Below are 22,070 nucleotides of genomic sequence, written 5' to 3'. Positions count from 1 at the left end.
CAGGAAAAACTCCTGGATCAATGTACAGTGGTACCTTGGGTTACATACGCTTCAGGTTACAGACTCTGCTAACCCAGAAATAGTACCTCGGGTTAAGAACTTTGCTTCAGGATAAGAACAGCGGCAGCAGCAGGAGGCCCCATTAGCTAAAGTGGTGCTTCAGGTTAAGAACAGTTTCAGGTTAAGAACAGTTTCAGGTTAAGAACGGACCTCCGGAACGATTTAAGTTCTTAACCTGAGGTACCACTGTATTTGGAACACCTTAGCCATGTGGCCAAAGGATAAGACCCAACACCCCTCAGCTGCAGCCTACAGAAAATGCCACACTTCTGAATGTGCCACACTCTCAGTGTAAGATAACTACCACCTTGGCTCCAGCAGCCCTCTTTGATTCAAATCAGAGCAGCTGAAGAAGGCGGAAGCTGGAACGCTTTTTTCTGCTAAGACTTTAATATCTCTGTTTTGTTAGCCCAGCTGCCTGCATTTTTGGACTCTCGGGGAGAGGGGTGTCAGCTGCTATCTTGAACACCCGTGCTTCAAAATGCTCAAAATTATGTTGCTGACCTTAGCTGTCCTTGCCCAAAAGCAGGCTTCCCCAACCTGGTGCCCTCTAGATGTTATTGGAGTACAAAGATACTCTGGTGGTGCCACAGCAGCAAATAGCCTTGGGAGGGGAAAGGGAAATAATTCATGCCTCCCCCTTCCTCTGTCCTCCACCCACCACCCCTTTGAGAGGCTTGCAAGCCATGGGAAGGGCTGTAACTCAGGGGCAGAGTACCTGCTTTCCATGCACAAGGTACCTGGTTCAATCTCCACCATCTCCAGGTACAGCTGGGAAGATCTTCTGTCCAAATCCTGGAGTGCTGCTGCCAGTCAGTGTAGACAATACTGAGCTAGTTGGACCAATGGTCTGACTCAATGTAAGGCAGCTTCCTATACAAGGCTCCTGTTCCTGTACAAGGCTGCTTGAGCCATGAATGAGAACATTTCTAAGCGGGTGGGGATAGGCTGCGACATTTTGTTGCAGCAGGGTATTGTCTGACCTGTCATGCGGAAATCCCCAAGCAAGTCTGTGTCTAGCAACCATAGAAGTTGATCTTGGAGGCAGCCTTTCCACAGGTGGCTGCTGGCGGGGGGCATCAGGCATGCAGTTGTGTGAGAGACTGAGGGATCCAAGCCCAAAGGGAGATTCTCTTGCACAAGTCCAACATTGGCATGAAGTGAAGCTTTTGCACCATCTGCATTCCTCTGGAAGGGATTTGTGTAAGAGCAAATCTCAGCAAATCATGATAATAGAACCAAGGGGCATCTAGTCTAACACTGTAGGAATCACAGCTAAAGATTCCCTGCAAGAGAGCCATCCAACCTCTGCTTATGAATCTTCTCTGAAGGAGCGTCCATGACCTTTCAAGGAAGTCTGTCCTTATAATTTGAATCCATTGGTTTGAGTCCTCCCCTCTGGAACAGGAGAAAACAAGCTTGCTCCATCTTCCATGTGACAGCCCTTGAGATATTTGAAGATGGCTATCATATCTCCTCTCAGTCTTCTCTTAACCAGGATAAACATACCCAGTTCCCTCAACTGTTCTTCATAAGGCTTGGCTTCCAGACACTTTATCATCTTGGTTACCTTCTAGCTTGTCAATATCCTTCTTAAACTGTGGTGCCCAGAATTGGGCACACCACTCGAGGTGGGCTCTGACCAAGGCAGAATAGAGTTGGACTATTACTTCCCTTGATCTGGACACTATACTTCTGCTGATGCAGCCTAGAATTGCATTAGCTTCTTTTTTTAATGCTGCATCACACTGTTGATTCGTGTTAAGCTTGTGATCTACTAGACTGCTAGATCCTTATCGCACGTACTACTGTCAAGGCAGGTGCCCCCCATCCTATATTTGGGCATCTGTAAAACCTGACATTTGTCCCTATTGAAATTCACTGTGTTAGTTTCAGCCCAGTTCTCCAATCTGTTAAGGTCATCTTGAATCTATCTTCTCCTAATTTGCCATCACCTGCAAATCTGATGAACATCCCCACTATTCCTGCATCTAAGACATTTATAAAGATATCGAATTACATGGGACCCAGGACTGAGCCCCGCAGCATCCCAGTTGTCACTTTTCCCCAGGATGACTGGGATAGCTCAGCCGGTAGAACATGAGGCTCTTAATCTCGGGGTTGTGGGTTAAAGCCCCACTTTGGGTGAACGATTCCTGCACTGCAGGGGGTTGGACTAGATGACCCTTGTGGTCCCTTCCATGGTGTGTGTATGTGAGCTGTTTGGAGTTGGTGCTGCCAGTCCTGGGCTCACCCTGGTTGCCATGCTGCACTGGCACCAGCAATCCCTCAACCCATCGCCCAGTCAATTTGAAGAATGGAACCAGTTTGCAGCAAGCTGATTAAACAGGTCTCCTGCCCTTCCGCTGCCTAGAGCATCTGCTGCTGCTTAAGCCCGTCTCTTGTTCTCTAATAAACTGGGAGGTCTTTGGATTAAGGGCTGGGCGGACAGATGCCACCATGCATGAATGCCTAGCCTGGCATGGCTGGCAGATCACAGAGGTAGAGGCAAAGAGGTTATTCTAGCAGGATGCAGCCAGATGAACAGAGGGGAAAAGAGAGCAACTTGAGTCATCCCAGGACGAGACCCAGAATGATTTTCCTGAATGAGGGTGGCATAGTGAGGAGGTCCAAATCTGCACCATACATTTGAAGCACTTTAAAAACAGTCACGACTTCCCCCAAGTAATTCTGGGAACGGTAATTTTTAAGGCTGCTGAGAGTTGTGCTGGATTTAAATCCCCACCTCACAGGGGATTTATAGTTCTGGGAGTAGAATAAGGGCCTCCTAAAAACTATCAGTGCCCTTAACAAACTACAACTCCCAGAATTTTTTGGAGGGGGGGAACCTCCAAAAGGTTTTAAAAGCATGGTGTGAATGTGACCCTTGGGAACAAACTGATATCCAAGAATTGCATCCATGCCATATACACGGTTGTATGAAAAGTTATAGGATTTAAGCAGGAAGCTATGGAACATGTGCTGATCTGCTATGTATTTTGGAAAGCGGTTTGCCTGTCTGGTCTGTTCTTTAGGGGTTTGGACGCCTCTTGAGATCTTGTCACTAAACTATGCACAGGGGGCGGCAGTCTTCGGATGCCAGGCACCATTTTGAATCAAGATGGTGGACCAAAATGTGACCTTGGCACAACTTCAGCTGATTCTTGGTGTGATGTGTCCAAACTCACAAATGACATCCATTTTAAAACCACATTTTTGTTTGTTTGTTTGTACAGATTCCTGGGCAGCGCCAGGCACTCCCTGCTAGGTGGAAATAAGAAGGTAAGACAAGTCTGCTAGATGAGGCCAGTGGTCCATGTAGCTCAGCATCTTGCGGCTGACCAGATGTCCCAGTGGGAAACCCTCAATAGTACTTTGCCCACTTGTGACTCCTAGCAGCTGCCACTTAAAGGCATAATGTAACAGTAGGTCCGCCCCAAAACCTTGGCAGGTGAAGATGTGGGATCACTTCTAACTGACCATATACAAGCACGAGTGCAAATAATCATAAATGCATGATAAAAAGGACATATGGGGGGGCACATATAATCCCTAATGATCCCCTCAAAATCATTCAGAGATCTCCTAGCAGATCTCAATCTACCTTCTTCCCACCTCCCAGCTTCAAGGCTGCTTGTCCTTTGCAAAGGCTTCACAGCTACTCCCTGCTGGAAGCTCTTAATATTGGAAGATAGCCCTTTCCTCTAAATAAAACTGTAATCGCTGTTTGGGATGGAGTGTCTGCCGATTGACCTTTAGGCCTGGCTGTGACTTCCATGAGTGAAACATTATCAGGGTGCAGAAACATCACCATTACGGCGGCCTGGGAGGTAATGAGACGGCAAAGGACCTCGCCCAGAGCAATGCGGCTGGTTAATAGACCAGGAAGTGCTGCTGATGCTCCAGTGCATCAAATACCTCTACCAGTTGAAGCCCTGTCTGCCATTCCTGGACTGGGAAAGCTTGGCCACAATAGTTCATGCACTGGTTACTTCCAAGACTGGAATACTGCAATGCGCTCTATGTAGGCCTTCTGTTGCGCTTGATCCGGAAGCTGCAGTGAGTGCAGAATGCTGCAGCACAATTGCTGACCAGAGTGAGGACTTTTCAGCATACAACCCCGGTGCTCAGAGATCCGCACAGGTTGCCCATTTGCTACTGGGCAACGTTCAGGACGTTAGTTTACAGCATCCTTAGCAATTTGGGGCATTTGTAAGGAATCAATCTTATAGCAGGTTGGCACCAACTGCACACTCTGGAACTCCCTGCCTGTTGATTTCTGGCAGGCCTTTTCAATGTACTCTTTTCAGCAGTTTCTAAAAACGTTTTTGTTTGGACAAGGCTACCCAGATATCTTGAATGCTCATGTGCTTTTAGCATATTGCTGGTTTTAATTTCTGAATGTTTTCACTAATGTTCTTGTTTTATTCTTTTTGTCTTGGAGTTGTTGTTTTTTGTTAACTATCAAGCAGTGTATGCATTTTATGAAATGCATATTTAAAATACATTGCCTGAATTTGTCCAATCCTCTTTCAAAGCCATCCAAGCTAGTAGCCATCCCTGCCTCTTGTGGGGAGCGAGTTCCAAATGCGCTGTGTGAAAAAGGACTTCCTTTCATTTGTCCTGCACCTTCCAACACTCGGCTTCCTTGGATGGCCCCATTGGTTCCCAGCATTATGGGGGAGAGAACAGGCGCTTGAAATGTCTTCAGTCAGTTCTGGTAGCTCTGCGACAGCAGACCCTGTCCAGGGGCACAAGGCACTAATGAAACTGGGGTCAAGAACTGTGTCCCATGATCTATCAGTCATGGAGCAGAAGCTGCCGGGATGCGGACTCAGGTTGCGGCGATCCAAGGTTTTAAGCAATTAAACTGAGCCAAAACAGGGTGGTGCCGTCCCTGCAGGTGGCAAAAATTCAGCCAAGGTTGGACCTGGAAACTTTCACCACTGTACTTTGGAGGGGTTTTTAAAATAACAATTAAGCAGTATATACATTTTAAGAAACAAATGAATAAAACTACAAAATAAATATACTTCAGTTAGGCAAAAAGGGGTGCAGGAGTGGAACAAATGGAAAAGGTTGTCCCAAAACTGGCTAAAGCAATTTTGCTCTCCTGCTGCCTGACTTATCCATATGTCATTTCTGTGCCCCACCTTTGGTCTGCCAGGAGTACAGAGCAACCAAACCATATAAAAAAAGATAAAAGCAAGATAGCAATAAAATACTCGTAATTTAAAAATATAAAATCCAATCTAACTTCCGTACACCGTCACCATCAGAGTACTAAAACAGCACTGGCAACACACAATTGGATCCAAAGGCTTGAGTAAATAAAACTCAATTTTGTTCTGCCCATCTCATTTTCTTGGGGAGAAAATGTCAGGCTTCATCTTCAAGCCCCCCCCCCCCATTTGCAGCCCCCTTTCCCTGTTTGGCACAAGCAAATGGAGTGAAGGGATTTTCAATCTGTTCACTCAAATGGAAGCATGCACTTATATGCATTAGCCTGCAGTAAGTAAAGGAAGTCATTTATTTACACCCCCACCCCCGTTTTCTGCCAGAAGAGAGAGAGGCTTCATCACATCAGAAACCCAGAAGAAAAGGAATAAAATATACCGTAGCTGCCAAGCCCTGGGAACTCTGCTTGCCAGGTGGATTCCTGAGCTGCTAACTGGGCTGAGCCATCTCTAACCTGGCCCAATTGCCGCCCCTCCCTTTCCTAGGCTGTGCCCCCAGCACAAATGGCATCCTATCCGGCCACCCAGCATGGCAGGGCTCCCTTCCCCCACTTTCCAATCCAGGGCATTTGGGATTCCACGATTGGGGGTGGGCGAAGCCGTTTAATCTGCCCTTTAATCTTGCTGCAGCGGATGCTGCTGCTTTCTCTGAGGCCTGGTCTCCAGGGGTTTGGGGGGGTCCTTAGAACAGCCTCCCTGAGCCCGTTGCCCTCCAGATGTTTCGGACTATTGCTGTTTTTATTTCATTAATGTATTGCTTCCTACGATGCACCTCCAGGCCACTTCACAATGCAATAGCAAACGACACAAGACAATTGCATAGAAACAGTTAAGACAATTGCACATAGGAATTAGTTAAGGAATTAGGAATTAGTTAAGACAATTGCACATAGTCAGATTTATATTGCACAAGAGAAGCCAGAAAAACGGAAGAATTAAGCTGTGATTCCTACGTTGCAGCGGGTTGGACTAGATGACCCCTGGGATCCCTTCCAACTCTACAACTGTATGAGACTATGAATACACAATTGGAACAGAACACATATTTTATGCCCTGACTTTTCCTTGACTCGTCAGTCTGCCCCCCCCCCATTTATGTATATGAATTCTCCTGATTCTTTTTTTGATTTGCTTTTATACTGTTTCATTATTGATGTTAGCCTGATGTTTTCTTTGTCACGGATACTGTTTTTTATATTGGACGTATTAAACCGACAAGGGATTTTTTTTTATTTTTTGAAATATTAAGCAGTTTAGAATGGCTTTGAAATAGATAAATGCTATTTCAAATCCAATGTAGATAGCAACTGCGGAGATATATAATTTATACTCTACTTGATTGTAAAAACAAACAAACAAAAAACCCCACCTCAAAGCTGTCTACAAAAAAAGGCAAAACAATAAAAGTATTAGGAAAAACTAACAATACATAATTTAAAACTTAAAAAAAGTTGTAATAAAAATAGACTAAACCGAGACAAAACTTGCTAATGCCCTTCTTTGTTGAAAGAGGAAAAATATTTAGCAGGGAAGACGACAGAGACAAGCACTTGTCTGAATTGCAGTGGGAGGAAGTTCCGCAGGGCTGGGCACAGAAGCCCTGATTCTGATATCATACAAATCCCATCAGCCCCAGCCAGCACAACTGCCCTCTCATCAGCCCTGGCATCCTACTGGGTGCAAAACATCTGGCGGGCACCGGGTTGTCAATGGCTGCCCCAGAGTCAGATTTTGAAGTATTGACTGAGCAGGGCTGGCTTTGTGCAAAACCTGCATTTTTTATTTATAGATAAGCTTCAGCCACTGCCAGCCCCCGGAAGGATATCCTGATCAAAGCCTTCCTTCCAGGCCCTCTGCTGGCTACCTACACAGTAGTGGGTTCAAATGCCAGAGCTGGTGCCAAGCCAAAGCAGCTGTCAAGATCTGAGAGCGGGTGGGTGGCTTGGCCGGATACCTCTTCTAGAAGCCTCCTTCCCATGCCAGAGGAGAAAAGGGAGGCCTTGTTCTTTCCACCAACGTCTCAGGCCCAGAGCTCGATGGAGAAGCCTTCGCCAAGTCTTCCATGCACTCTTGGCCGCGGCAATCCATCTGTGAAATGGGGATAATAACTGAGCCGTTTTGTCCCCTGTGAAAGAAAGGAACGGCCTCTGTCCACACCTTGTGGGAGCCTCACAAAACTGAGGAGCGGTCCATGATTGAGAGCATAAGCCCCTGAATCTCTTTCAGTGCAGGCAATGAGAGCCAGTGTGGTGGAGTGTTGATTAATGGCTCAGGTTCCCCACTGGTTGGGTCAATTGCTATCTCTCTCGGTCTGATCTGCCTCACAGGGTTGTGGCGAAGATCGGGGGGGGGGGGGGGGGAGGTCAGAGGGAAGGAACCAGCTCCCCTTCCTTGAGCAACTTGGAAGAAAGTTAGTATATAAATTTAGCCAATAAATAAATGACCAGCATTAAAATAACAAACAAAACGACAGCAGAAGCCTTTCCTTCTCGCTAAGTAACCTGCTGCAAACTCCTGCTGCAAGACCGAATACCGCCTCCTACAGGTGCCCTTTAATTTTGCTGCGGGTTCAAGAACGTCCTCTGCTTATGCTCAGAAACTACCATCCCTGGCACTGGGCAAGACCTTTCAAGCTCTGCGTCGATAGCCCACTTTAGCCCAGGTGCTTTGGGGCGAACGAGAGAGAGCGGACCCCAGCCCTTCGAGACTCTCTGCACATGCTTGGCTGCCCTCTGGTCTTTCTCAAAACGTCCCCGAAAAGGCCTTTGAGGGCACGTCGAATCCTGCCCTCTTTTCCGTCCTTCCAGGCCGGGCATTCTGCACGCGCTCAGAGGCCCTCTCGCCCTTCGCCGCTGCTCTTCCCCTTTTCCTCCACCACCCCGGCGGCGGCGGCAACCCCTTCGAGCTTCCTCGGCGGAGAAGAGGCGGGAGGGAAGCCGGGAAGCAGAGGTGGGGGCTCCGCCCGGATGCCCCCCGCCCTCGGCCCCCCGCCCAGGCGAGGCTGCGGCGGGATCCGCCTTCCTTCCGGAGCGGCGGCGGCTGCAGCAGCAGGAGCAGAGCGCGGCGAGGCGTCGCGTCGCGTTTGCAGCTCCAGCGCGCCCGGACCATGGAGGGCTCGCCGCTGCCGCCACCAGGGGAGGAGGAGGCGGCGGCAACAGCCCGAGCCGGAGCCGGGAGGAGCCCCAGCGCAGCCGGGCAGCGCTAGCCGCCGCGGCGCCGCCGCAAATCAGCCGAGCCCGGTCCCCGCCCGCCCGCCCGCCAGGCGCTGCGCTCCGGCCGCCGCTGCCACCGCCGCGCGTCTCCATTGCGCGCAGCATCTGCAGCCGCCGCAGGAGGAGGAGAAGGCGACACCCCACCTCCGCGCCCGCCCGGGACCCGATCCGAGCCGGCGGGGATGCGCGGGCTCTGAGCGCCCCTCGCCCTCCGGCCCTCCGCGCCCCCGGGGGCCGGTCTCCCCGCGCTCGCCATGGGCAAAGACCAGGAGCTGATGCAGGCGGTGAAGGCGGAGGACATCGGGGCGGTGCAGAAGCTGCTGCAGAGGCCCAAGCCGGGCAAAGCCAGTGAGTGACCAGCGCTATCCTCCTCCCCCCCCCCAATTAATTCCTCGATTTAATTCCTCTTCCCCCACCTGCCTGGCCTTTGAAAGAATAAAAATAGGAATGGGATGCAACCCAGAGCGCGCCTTCTGCCTGGATGGATGCCCAGCTCCTGGGGTGGGTGGGGGGAGGGAGTCTAGGGGAAGGATCCCTTCCCCAGATGGCATCAGGAACCGCTTTGCAGAGGGTGGGGCGGAGGGGGCTGCTGCTGCTCTTCTGCATTATGCTGCCCCTCCCCCCGCCGTGACCCCCCCCCCAGATATTCACCCACACCCAGCCAGGATGGTTCCTGCTCATTCCCTTATTCCAGGCTGGCACTGGGGTTTTAGTTGGCTCTGAGCCCAACGCCTCCCCCCCCCCGGAGAGGGGGTGTCCAGGGCTGCTGGGGGAAGGGGCATTTGCCTAAACAAGGCTGGATGTTGTGGCATTCCACAGTGCCACCCTGTAGTGACTCTCAGCGCTGCTGGCCCATGTAAACAGGCTTTACGCTGGTGATGTGTGTGTGTTTTTTTGGGGGGGAGGGAGGCGAGATGAAATTCAGCGTTACTCGCCTCGCCACACATTGCTGCTCCACACCCACCTGCCCACTCACATGGCAAACTGGCATGGGGGGGTGGCAAGGAAGGTGCCATTCTTAGCCACTGGGGTGTCTCTCCTGCTGGCTTTGAACTCTCGAGTGCAACTGAGTGAGAGACGAGCTCCTCTCCTGTTAGCCAGTGGCTGTTGCCCCAGGTTGCGCTTTCTATTTGATATCAGCGACATAGCAGAGAATTGCCTTGGCGCTGGCACCTAGTGGATTAAGGGAGGCTGAAGAGCTCTGCGAGGGCAAAGTGGTTCCGAGTGCCTGGAGGGAGCTGGTGCCTGAGTGCCAAGGCCGTGTGCAGTGCCTCTGGCGCCATACCCATCCCTGGGTTGTAGTACGCTGCTTTCTGCCCGCTCTCCAGATAAGAGGTGCCCGCTGTGGCTTCCCTTCTGCACTTTGATAAGTGTTAGACTGGCAAGGGGATGTGGGCATCCTTCCCTTCTTGGCCCGGAACGAGCGGCCCTTTCTGGGCTAGGTCTGGCTCTAAGGGGAGCTGTGTGGCCGTAATTTTTCACCTGTATAGCTGACTTGGCCAGTCCTTTCTGAACTGCTTTCCTGTAGCCGCGTGCAAGGATGGCTAGATTTTATTTTATTTTTGCGGAGAAGGAACTGATTTTTGAGCTGCCTGTGACATCTTAGCTAGGGGGAACTGGGATCAGATTGGTGCTCAATTTCTAGAAGAGGTATCAGATTTCCACTCCATTTGAAAGCATCGCTGGCTCGCAGTGGGAGGAACTCCATCTGGCTGGTCCTCGGATGTGTGTGTGGATTCCCGGTCAATACTCTGTGATGTATGGAGCATTTGAGCCTTGCATTGAAAATAGGCTGGGAAGGCTGAGGCCTGGGAATCTGGAGACTTGTTGCCCCTCCAGACATCCTGTTGGTTGTGCATTTGTCATGTTTTGCGCTCAGAGTGGTTAGACGTCGTCCTCTTTTTAGAACAGTTTGCAACTGCAGAAGTTTCACAGCGGTCAGACGGCTTCCATTGCCCAGCGGTGCATGTCCTACGCTTTCCTGCTGAAATCTTGTAAGTTTTCATGCCACAAGTGTTTCCGAGTGGTGTGTCATTCTACTTTGGTTGCGCTATAGCGCAAGAGTGCCCCTCTGGATGGCAATAATGCGGTAACATTGGGGGACAATTGCAGAACAATGGATAAAAGCAGAGTGACATGTGGATGGTCTGGTATGAATCTGCTACTAATATGTTATTTCCATTGATGAGATGTCACAGAAAACTCCAGCCTGGGAGGGGTCCTTAGGCATTTTTTGGGGGGCAGCGGAGTAGTCCTGGTTATTGCGGGAGTTGTTGGGTTTAGGTATGAGTTAGTCCCGAGCAGAAAATGGCTTACTAGGTCTCTCTGTCTCTCTCGTACTCTGATGCTCCCTTGTGCTCCTCTAGACAGGGGCAACTCATTTAATTCTGTGTTTTGTCCAACCCCAAGCAAACTGTTGGGAGAAACTAAGGTTAAATGGTGGGTTTTAGTGCTTGGGGGAGCTGTAGCTTCCTGGTCCAGAAAAGCGCTGCAATCAAAGCAGGTCTTGGTGCTGAGTTAAAGTTGCCCTAGCAGGGATGTTGGTCTTGGAAGCGCTGCAGCTCAGTGGTAGGGCATCTGCTTTGCATGCAGAAGGTCCCAGGTTCAATCACCGGCGTCTCCATTTAAAGCTGGGAATGTTCTGAAACCTTGGAGAGCTGCTGCCAGTCAGTGTAGACAATACTGAGCTAGATGGACTTGGTGGAAAGCAGTTTCCTGGACTTGGGCAGAAACAGTTGCTGTTGAGAGGGGCTTGCTACCTTTAGCCCACCTTCCCAAGCTGGTTTCATGTCCCTCATTGCTGACCACCCAGGCCAGCACAATATATTTTCCATACCATGTAATCTAAACGGTTTGCCCCAAGAGTCCCTTACAATGCCATGGAGTATGGTGGGGTGTGTGACATGCAGCAGTGCAAGGGATCTTGGAATGCTCTGCCTGAGTTGGTGCCCCTGAAAAGGTCTCTGCCGCAAATGGGTCTGGGGTTTGCTTTCCAGGCAGATCACCATGGGATTCAGGATCTTGTTCCCCTTACAAGGGATTTCCTTCCTTACATTACCTGATTCTTGCCTTGGTCGACAGCAGTTCAGAAGCCTGTCCTTTTATTTGTATATTGCTTTTCTTGCATGCGTGACACTCAAAGGGGGTTTGTTCACCCCACCATCTATTTGGGACTGAGCCCACTGTGTTTGTGTGAGAGATGGGGGAAATCTGCTTTGTGCAGCCTGCTGTGCTTCCCAGCTAATGGGTGTGTGCGTGTTGCAGCGTCAATTGCCCAATGCCAGGACTTTGCAGAAATGCTGAGCTCCTGCAGCTTTCTTGGCCTTTGGACAAACACTTCTCGCCTCTGAGACCTGGGCGTGATTGCAGGTGATGCAGCCTTGAGTTGGGCTTCTTCACGCTCGCACACAGGAATGCACCGACTTGCGCTTCCTGGAAGTGCTGCTTCCAAATTGGAAATCCTTCGACTGCGACCCCTGTCCAAGAGGGCTTCTCGTCTCTGGCGCTACCTAATAACAGCCGCTCTTCCCCACTTGAAACCTATGTATTTATTTTGAATGAAGGGATCCTGTAGCAGCTGGGGGAATGCTTTTAGGGACAGAATGCATGTGAGATTTCTGGTCCATCATACTGGGGTCTATCCTTTGAGGGACTGGGATTGCCCAAAGCCCCTTATTCTATTCATATTAGAAATATATATACCACACTTTGTCAAAAAGCTGCAGGGCAGTTTGCAACATATTAAACAACACAATGTCTGTGTGTAACATAATATCAATAAAATACACACTCAAAAGAAATAAGATATAAATACAATTCATAATAAGCAGTAGTGTCAAGTTATTCGTATGCTATTTTGGTCACAGATACCCTCATCCAAAAGCCTGCTAGAAGGAGTCAACTATTTGCTTAAAAAAAAAAAAGTAGTTAGATAGACTGTAGTAGGAAGAGCATTTTTCAGATGTGGAGCCAGTACTGAAAAGGCCCTTCTCTTGGATCCTGTCACTGCACACTCATCCACTAACCTCAGAACATGAGGTCAGTTACAAAATCAGGTGAAAGGGCTCTTGGTGGTTGCTCTGAAATGGGGAGGCCTATCCTCTCATTTGTGTGGGGAATAAGCAGGAGATGGGAGTTGGGTAGATGCCCAGATACTCAGGCCTCATGTGGGGATGAAGAGGTCTCTCTTCTGCCCCCTACCCATTAAATATTTTATCTAGGCACTACAGCCCTGAGCTATTCGATGGGAGCCATCTCCACCCCCAGACTCTTAGCTGGATATGGTCAGGGCTGCTGTGGGTCAGTGACCCCACACCGCAGAAAAGGCGAAGCTGGTTCTATTTTATGATGCCCCCCCCCAGTTTCATTAACGTTGTTCTAGCTGGGTCTTATCATAATTCTGAAGGCAAAATAAGCTTGTACCATTATTATTATTATTATTATTATTATTATTATTATTATTATTATTATTGCTGTTGTTGAGAGCAATTCCGAGCCTGTGATATGGAGTCAGCCTTAAGTGCCACTGTTTTTGTCTAGACTTGGTAGTCAAACCAAGCTTTGTGGACAGTGGGATCCTTCTCCCATCGATGGCTGACTTTGCTTTTTTTCCTACTTTTAAGGTCAGGGATTATAGTCTGCTCCTAGTGGTAGAAACTGAGATATAAAAGCTAGGAGCCAGATGGCACCTTACCCCTAGGTTTCAGTCGCCATAACGGAATGCCTAGGGATAGCACCGAAAGAGGAGCTGGGGTTGTTCTGCTGCATGAATTGGTTGGCTCACAAAGTACTAAAATATGTGTTTCTTTTGGTGCCGTGCTGCCCTGCAGACCCACTGATTCGTGCAGCAGCACGGCACCAGAAGTGGCGATTGTTTCAATGCCGTGCTGTCCCGCAAGCCAGCTGACTGGTTTGGCATGGCATCGGTGCCAGCCAGCCGGATGGAGATGTTAGTTGCCAAACCTGACAACCAGACATGTCCGCTTCCTCGCCAAAGGCTGGTTGCCTGTTGCAGAATGCAGTTGGTGCCTGGTTAGTTTCGAGCACTCTCTGCTTCCCTTCCAGATTTGGGGAAGGGTCATAGCTGAGTGGCAGAGCATCCACTCTACATGCAGAAGATCTCAAGTTCAGTCTCTATCACTTCCAGGGAGGGCTGGGAAAAGACTCCTGCCTCAAACCCAGAGAGTTGCTGCCTGCCATTGTAGGCAATACTGAGCTAGATGCACCAAGAATCTGACTCTGTATATCAAGCAGCTTCTTGCGTTCCTATGAGTTAGATGTCCCGGTTGGGCTGCTGTGCGGCTGAGGCACCCCTGCTGGCTCTGCCACACCCTGTGGCCAAACAGCTCCCTGCTTCCCCCTTTCCAGCCAAAGTTGATCTGGGCCGGGTGGAGAGATCAGCCATGCAGCTACCAAGATGACCTCTGTCCACCTCTGCGGCTCCAAGTTTGAGATGGCGCTTGGGGCTAATCGCACTTGTCGGAAGGCAGCCGTCGCGGTGAGAAGAAATATGCGAGTCTGCTCAAGGTGACTGGGATGACTTTAAGAGAGGTCTGGAGAAATTCATGGAGGCGAATGAGACTGTCAGTGGCTACCAGCCATGTTGCTTACATTCTCCCTCCAATGTTGGAAGCAGTGCGCCTCCGAGCACCAGTTGCTGAGAATCAATGGAGAACACTGTGGTCGAGCTCAGGTCCTGCATTGAGGCTTCCCATTGGTTTATTTCATTTTTTTGCCTTTTCTCCTGGGAGCTCAAGGTAGCGCACGTGGTTCTCTGCTTCCTAACTTAATCCCCACAACAACCCTGTGAGGTAGGTTAGGCTGAGAGAAGGCAGCAATTGGCCCAAGGTCACTAGGTGAGCTTTGTGGCCTAGTGGGGATTTGAACCCTGCTCTCCTGAGCCCTAGTCCAACTCTCTAACCACTACACCACATTGTCTGTCAGGGGTTGGTTACTCTCAAAACAGAATGCAGGAATAGGTTTGCCCTCGTTGGCCTGATCCAGCCATGTCACCCTTCTGTACAGTAGTAACTAGCACGGTGTCCTCCAAATTGTGTTGGACTCCAACTCCAGTACAGCGTTTGAAATTTGCCAGGTGCATTTTGCACCTGGCTATTGAGCACTTGCTTCCAAATGAAGATACCTGGGCATCAGGATGGCACCTGACATCTCTACCATCTGGAGGTGCATCCTGGGAGAACCACACACTAGCAACACATCCTGCCGAATCTATCAGTTATATTCTATCTGCACAGTTGGAATTAATTTCTGGAATCAAAATGTTTTTTTCTGTGCAGCCTGAGCAAGAGCAGTCACCATTAATAAAAAGACATTGGAATAGGCCAATATATATGTGTGGACTCTCCCTAAATCAAGTGACTTTTCTTCCTTAAGTTCTCAAAACTTTTAAACTAGCTCAAGGTAGTCATCAGAACTAGCCAGATGTTTAACTGAGAATCAGTCACAGCCAGGCAACCCAGCCAGATGGGTGTGGGGGTATAAATAATAAAATTATTATTATTTGAAAAATAAGACTTTAGAGCGGGCTTACCCAAAAATGACAACTAGACATTCCATTTTGGAGACTGTAACCTTGGTTTAATGAGCCATTTGGTGCCTGTTTGAGTTTCTAACTCTGCTCCAGTAATCTCTGATTATTAGTCATACTGGCTTGGGTTGAAGAGTTCAAAGGGCCCCACTAGATGTCCTTATTGTGCATTCATGCTCATTTGAGCTCATGATGGCATTAAGCTGCTTAGAGGGTGGATTGGATGACCCTTTGGGTCCCTTCCAACTCTACAATTGTTTAATTGTTTTTATGGAGCTACAGCTCTGCGTAGAGTTGTATTCTATGATTCTGTGACCCCGTTTTTAACACCCCTTGCACCTGCAAAAGTTTCACAGAGGCCACACCGCTTCATGTATGATCTGCACATGTCCCGCTGACACCCTGTAACTTTTCAGCTCACAAACATGGCGAGGCTTTGAGTTGTTCTTCTGAAAGTGGACCCCTCTGGACAGCTATAATGCGAGGGAAGCTTCTCAGAACAACTGGCAAAGCAGAATGATATGAGGACAACCCAGCAGAAATCCACCCCTAATGCACTATTATTGCACCAGTGGCATGTTGCAGAAAACACCTGCAAAAACCCCACCACCACACTGGAGGGGGCCAAAGTCCAGCAACATCTGAGGAGGGGCATCACCATGTTGGCTGCTCCTGTGTTGGCAAGTTCAGCCTTGCAAATAAGTTGACCAGAAGCGCTGGCCTCCAGGTTCTCTTACTCAGCTTCCGGCTGTTGTAACCCTGTGTTAGTAATTTGCAGCCTGCAGGAAATATAAATAAGAACCAGGCTTGGTAAATTTCCCCTGCCTGGAAGTGATCATGATTTAGCCACTGGCAACCAACTGATTGACTGCTCCGAAGCCACAGCTGCAGGGTCTCTGTGCCAGGACACGAGGGTGAGATTCAGGACCTAGTTAGCTACAGTTGTACATCATGGTAACTTCAAGGGTGGGGAGCCTGTGACCCTAAAGATGCTGTTTGTTTGTTTGTATATTATTGATTGCATTTATACCCCACCTCCAAGGAGTTCAAGGTGGCATTCAGGGTTCCTCCCTCCTTATTTAATCCCCACAACAACCCTGTGAGGTAGGTTAGGCGGAGAGGCATTGGCTGTTCCAAGGTCACCCAGTATGCTGTATGGCTGAGTGGGGATTCGAACCCTAGCCTCCCAGGCCCTAGTCTGATACGCTAACCACTATGCTGCACTGGTTCTGTTGGAGTCCTGGCTCCCATCAGCTCCCGCCACCCTGGCCAATGGTCCAGAATGGTCAACTTTGGAGTCCAACAGCTTCAGGAGGGCTACAGATTTCCCATCCTTGTGCTAAGTCATAGTTAAAAGTTTCCTGTGAAGAGGTGATCCCTCTGCTGCTAGCAAGTGGGAATGATGGACAAAGATCCCTGACATAACACTGGGGTTGTGGGTTGCTTCCTGCAGAAAAGCCAAGAACAAACTCTGGCTTCAGATAAAAAACCCCACAGTCCCCAGTTTGGACGCAGTGCAAAGCCAAGGGCCATGGTTTGTTTCCCCCACTCTATCAGGGTGGAGCAAAGCAGGGCACTCTGTTCATGCACAAGAAACCTTTAACTACGGCTTACCATGAGGCGCAGACACACTGTTCAGTAAGGATCTGTTTGGGGATTGGAAATGTGTGGAAATGATTATTCTTATTTACAATAAAGGGCCTCATTATCGTACACATACCTTGCAGGTATTGACAATTTTTCTTTTGGGAAAGCTCCCCCCCCCCTTAAGCTAGATACTCAGCAGATTTTTTCATCTTCAGATTGCAAACCTTGCTAATTCATATATACAATGGTTCCCACTCCACCCACCGCATTCCTGATAATCTCCGCATTAGGAAGAGATTGTGACATGTAAGGTAGCCGTCCAAAGTCTTATGAAGGTTGATAACAAAATGCACTCAGGGTTGGGGGGGGGGGATGAGAAGTGCACAGGTTCCCCCACCCCACCCCAGTATCAAAAAATTTGGAATTTATGAATTTCCACATTACTGTCTGCCTATACACCATATATTTAAAGCACACACACCTCAAGAATCCTGGGAGCTGTCAAGGGTAGTGTGGGGTAAACTACAGTTCCCACGATACTTTGGTGGCAGGGTGGGGGTTTTAATTGTGCTTTTAATTCACTGTACACTGCTGGGAGTGCACTGACTGGCAGTAGCTCTCCAGGGTTTCAGGCAAGAGTCCCTCCCAGCCCTACCTGGAGATGCCAGGATTTGAACTCAGGACTTCAGCAGATGCTTTGTCGCTGAGCTACAGCCCTCCCCCTGTGGTCTGTGGTCATCTGTGTTTACGTGCCCAGCTAACGCTGTGCTTGACATGGCTGCATGTGTGAATGGATGATCTATTCATGGTCAGAGAGTGTTCTCTGGGGATGGCCTCTGTCTCTTCCAGTCTGCCGTGGGAGCTTTGTTCTTTCACTGTCACTGGTAGGACCTGGGAAAGGCCGGAAGAATCACTCGCTGGTACCTCGGGTTAAGAACTTAATTCGTTACGGAGGTCCGTTCTTAACCTGAAACTGTTCTTAACCTGAGGTACCACTTTAGCTAATGGGGCCTCCTGCTGCCGCCGCATAATTTCTGTTCTCATCCTGAAGCAAAGTTCTTAACCCAAGGTACTATTTCTGGGTTAGCAGAGTCTGTAACCTGAAGCGTCTGTAACCTGAAATGTCTGTAACCCAAGGTACCACTATACATTGGTACCTCGGGTTACAGACGCTTCAGGTTACAGACTCCGCTAACTCAGAAATAGTACCTCGGGATCAGAACTTTGCTTCAGGATGAGAACAGAAATCGCGCCACGGTGGCATGGCGGCAGCGGGAAGATTCATATTGCATTTAAAGGCAAACCGACCTAATTCACACTCCTTTAAAAGAGTATGAGAACCAGAACCCAGATTCATAGAGCTGGAAGGGACCACAAGGGTAATCTAGTTCAATCTCCTGCAATGCAGGAATATTTTTGCAGAATGTGGAGCTGGAACACTTGACCCTGTCCCTGAGATTAAGAGTCTAATGCTCTACCAGCTGAACACAACCATCCTTTGAAATTTGCACTTCTCTGAATTTTGCAGTGCAGCTCTCTAGCCAAGGAAGGTGTACAAAAAAAAGGCCTACTCTAGGGCAGCTGTTCCAAAATTTTGGACTGTGGCTCCCCCAGCAGCCCATGAGCTTCATTCAGGTGATCCACAATAGATATTCATGTTGATTTTTAATTGCATTTTTATTGCTTCTTTGCTTTCTTATGTTGCATTCTCCTGTATTAATACAGTTTGAATTCCATGGAATGCAAATTGCAGTACAAGAAAATACAATCTAGCAGAAAATGAAAGAAGCAATAAAAATGCAATTAAAAACTATCCATTGTCTAGCACAGCGCAGTACAATTGCTGCAACGGGCAGAAAAGTCGTTAGGTGGTCTGTTGAGACCCTCAGCAATTTTCAAGTGGTTCATGGGAGGGGAAAATTGGGACGCACTGTACTAGGGTAAAATGTGCATGTAAATGCGTATATTAGTGAAAGTAACTTATGAAAATGCACGGTGTTAGTGCCTTTATTCTGGGGCGAATCAAGGGTACACTGTATCAGCACCTTCTCTCCCCCCGCCCCCGGTTAAAATGTGGCATTTATTGTATAAGAACTTCATGTTGGGCACCGACACCTTTTTTTCCTAAAACAAAAAAAAAGGCAGACTGAAGTAAAGCTTGGAAGAACGAGAAACAGAGAGGAAATGAAACCAGCAGATTCTTGTATCTGTGACTGCCTGGAATGTGTCCCTGCTCTGTGATGATGGCTGTAGTTTACCTGGATGGAGGATGGGGAGTTGGTAGTGGCTCCTAGAAGGTTTCCTAAGCGGGAATGTGGCCCTCCAGTTGGAAAAAAGTTCCAAACTCCAGGGCATGCCTTTGGAATGACCTGGCAGAATTCTTTGTATGTTTTTATGGGGTGGGCAGACAGGTGCTGCCACCCCCCCCCGCGCCACTGCTTTGCCATGAAGTGCTCTCCTTGTTAGTCGTGCTGCTTGATTCTTCCCCTTTAATTGTCTTAAAGCTCCCAACAATCTCTTTAAAGCTCCCCAAAGCAGCTTAGCCATGATAGCTGCAGCAGGAGCCCGTCCTTACATCGGGGCGATTATTTCTTGTTATTGTGTTTGAATGTTAAAGCTCTCTCGAACAATGTTTCTTGTTCCTACCGGAAAAGAGAGGTTGAAAGAGAGGCGTTTGTGTGCGCGCACATTGCAAAGGTGTGTCGGGTTCCTAGCGGGGAGGAAAGCGTGGGCCCAGGACCCTGCAGGCACAGACCCCACAAAGTCTGCTCCTGTCAAGCTCAGATGCTCAGGCGGAAAGACCCCTTAATCGAGTTGGAAGTGTTTGCGTTAATCTGCCAGCCTCACTTGCAAGAGCTGGCGTGCTCAGATTTCCTGGAGGACTGTAGGACGGTGCGATCTTGTTAGAAGGTGAGAGCGCTGGTGCCACCATTTACAGAAGGCTTTGCCAGTTTGCAGCAATGCTTCCTGGTGCAGGTTTGCTCCCCACCGCCCCACTTCTCTGTGCCTAGCCAAACCTGCCATTTATACGTACAGCCAGGTTGTTCCCATCAGGACGGAGAAATGGAAGTCGTTCTTCACGCAGCGCATTGTTAAACTATGGAACTCACTGCCATAAGAGGCAGTGGTGGTCACCAACCTTTGGACGGTTTCATGGAGGGGCAGGGCTATCAGTGGCTACTAGCCATGATGGTTATACAATGCGTCCATGGTCAAAGGCAGCGATGCTTCTGAATGCCAGTTGTTGGAAACTGCAGGAGCAGAGAGGGCTCTTGTGCTTGGATCCTGCTTGCGGGTTTCCTATCCCATTGGGGCATCTGGTTGACCTCTGTGAGAACAGGATGCTGGACTAGGTGGGCCATGTGCAGAGCATGTGCAGAGTTCACTCGTTTTCTCCATGCAAGATGAATGTTCAGATCCAGTAGTGAATACACTCAGCACTTATGGAGAGAGTTTGTTTGAGAGAGGAAGGTGGGGCATCTTCATCACCAGGATGATGTTGGTTTCTGTATCTTACAATGTTTGGACATCATTGCTTGTCGCCCCTTGAAAACTCAATGGGCTCTGCTACCCAGAGAGAAATGGCTGGGGCCTTTTCAAAAGATGCATCACTTGTGGGCAGTCTGTGGGCCCCTAGCTCAGTGGTAGGGTATCTGCCTTTTATACAGAAGGTCACAGGTTCAATTCCTGGCACGTATCTCCAGGTAAGACTAGGACATTCTGGAGAACTGTTGGACAACACTGAGCTTGATGGGCCAATGGTGTGGCTCATTATAAGGCAGGGGCCACATTCCTAATAACAGGGTGCGAAATTCACATGCTCAGTAAAAACAATGCATCTCTCAGGACCAAACAGCATTCACAGTGCAGCAAAGGCTCAGGCTGGAGTTGAATCAATCGGTCAAATTTTGAGGAAGAGCTTTGCCTTAGTGGGATCTCCTCCAACTCTGCAATTCTATGATTCCATGAAAATGTTGCGCACTGTCTCTGTGCCGCCTTCCATGCCATAGGTGAAGATGAGAGTCATCCCTTCACAGCATGAGGATGGAGCTATGAACGGCAATGCCTTAACCGCTTCTGAAGGGGCATTGGAAATAGGGCAGGCGGGGGTTAACTGCTGAAGCTCTCCTAGGCATAAGTGGCTGCTGTTTGGAGTGGGAAGATGCTCAAGGTAGCTAAAAAAAAAAACTTCCCTGGGCATGGCTGGAGGGCTGGTGATGCAGAAACCCAAGGGAAGGCAAGCAGGTCTGGGTCTGAACGGAAGGACAGAGTCTGTCTGGAAATCCCATGAAACCTGCCTTTGAGTTTCAGGCTATGGAAACGGTTGAAATAGATTTGAGTGGGCAGCTGAGGAGCACTGCATGATGGGTTTTGATGTCTTTGTGACCTTTCTGCATTTGAGGTTTCCATCGATTGCACTGGACACCTGTTGCTGCTGACTGAACGGCTCCCTTGAATTATGATCTCTCGATTTCTTGTGCAGCTTGACTTCTTCCAGCTTTTGAGGGGTGTTTGTGTGTGAATGTGGGATGGATGGATGCAGCCAAGGGGTCAAGAAGGGCTGTTTCCAATGATGGAGACAGGTTGCATCCCACCGCCCACTTTCACTCTTCAAAGCCATTTCATTTGCCTAGCTGAATAATGCAGAGGCTTATAAATATGCAGATGCCAAACTCTCTGTTCCTTTGGGATCCAGGTTGTTCATAAAAGCGCGACACAGATGCTGCGATACAGCACATCCACAGGATTGGAATGTGCTCTCCTTCTTAGCGGAGGTAAAGGAATGTGCAAGCAAAGGAGAGGCGAAGGAACAGCTCAGTTTATTTCCCTTAATATTTATTTCATAAAATTGGTATACTGCCTAATTGTCAAAACAAACAGACTTCAAAGTGGTTTGCCAAAAAGAATTGAACAACAGAATTATTGGCAAAAAGACGACCATTGAAAACCTTCAAAAATTTATTAACATTAACAATAAGATAAAAACTAGATTAAAACACAGGTCAACAGCAGTGTTAGAAATTAGCCAGGTGCCAGGCGCATTTTGTGACCAGTGTGGGTCCAATTGCGACCACGTGGAGATCTCTGGGTGTTGGCAACTGAGGAAAGCAAAATGTCGCTTAGAGAATGATCTGAAATATTTCATTGAAGCTTGAATTTGTTTTATTCTGGATTGTTTTATTTGTTGTTTTAAGGTGTTGTAAACTGCTTTGAGATTTTTCTTTAAAACGTAAAGCGATATAGAAATTAAATGAATAAAAATAAGAATAAGAAACCTCACCCCGAAAAAGCACCCAGACAAACAGTTATCTGATTTGTTGCAGCTATTGTATTCTTATGTTCCCAGATCAGCAAAAGGTGATGGGAAAAGCCAGTTTACTGCAGCAAGACTATAGATTAGGATCTGACATCCTTCTTAGGCCTTTG

The 22,070-nt window shown here is 48.6% G+C and overlaps 1 protein-coding gene across 2 annotated transcripts in view; it reads left to right on the top strand.

Moving 5' to 3' along the window:
• Window positions 1-8,347: 8,347 nt before the first annotated feature.
• Window positions 8,348-22,070, top strand: part of CASKIN1 (CASK interacting protein 1) — a 116,232-nt gene continuing 102,509 nt past the window's right edge. The window contains exon 1 of one of the 2 annotated variants that reach the window (XM_083473948.1): window positions 8,348-8,857. In XM_083473948.1, the coding sequence (XP_083330074.1) occupies window positions 8,764-8,857 (94 nt within the window). In that variant the 5' untranslated portion in view covers window positions 8,348-8,763. The remainder of the gene's footprint in view (window positions 8,858-22,070) is intronic. The other variant, XM_083473947.1, reaches the window with a different exon arrangement.

This window comes from Podarcis liolepis (assembly GCF_965112155.1).
Source record: "Podarcis liolepis genome assembly, chromosome: 14".
Lineage (NCBI taxonomy): Eukaryota > Metazoa > Chordata > Lepidosauria > Squamata > Lacertidae > Podarcis > Podarcis liolepis.
This window is presented reverse-complemented; position numbering and strand designations above follow the sequence as displayed.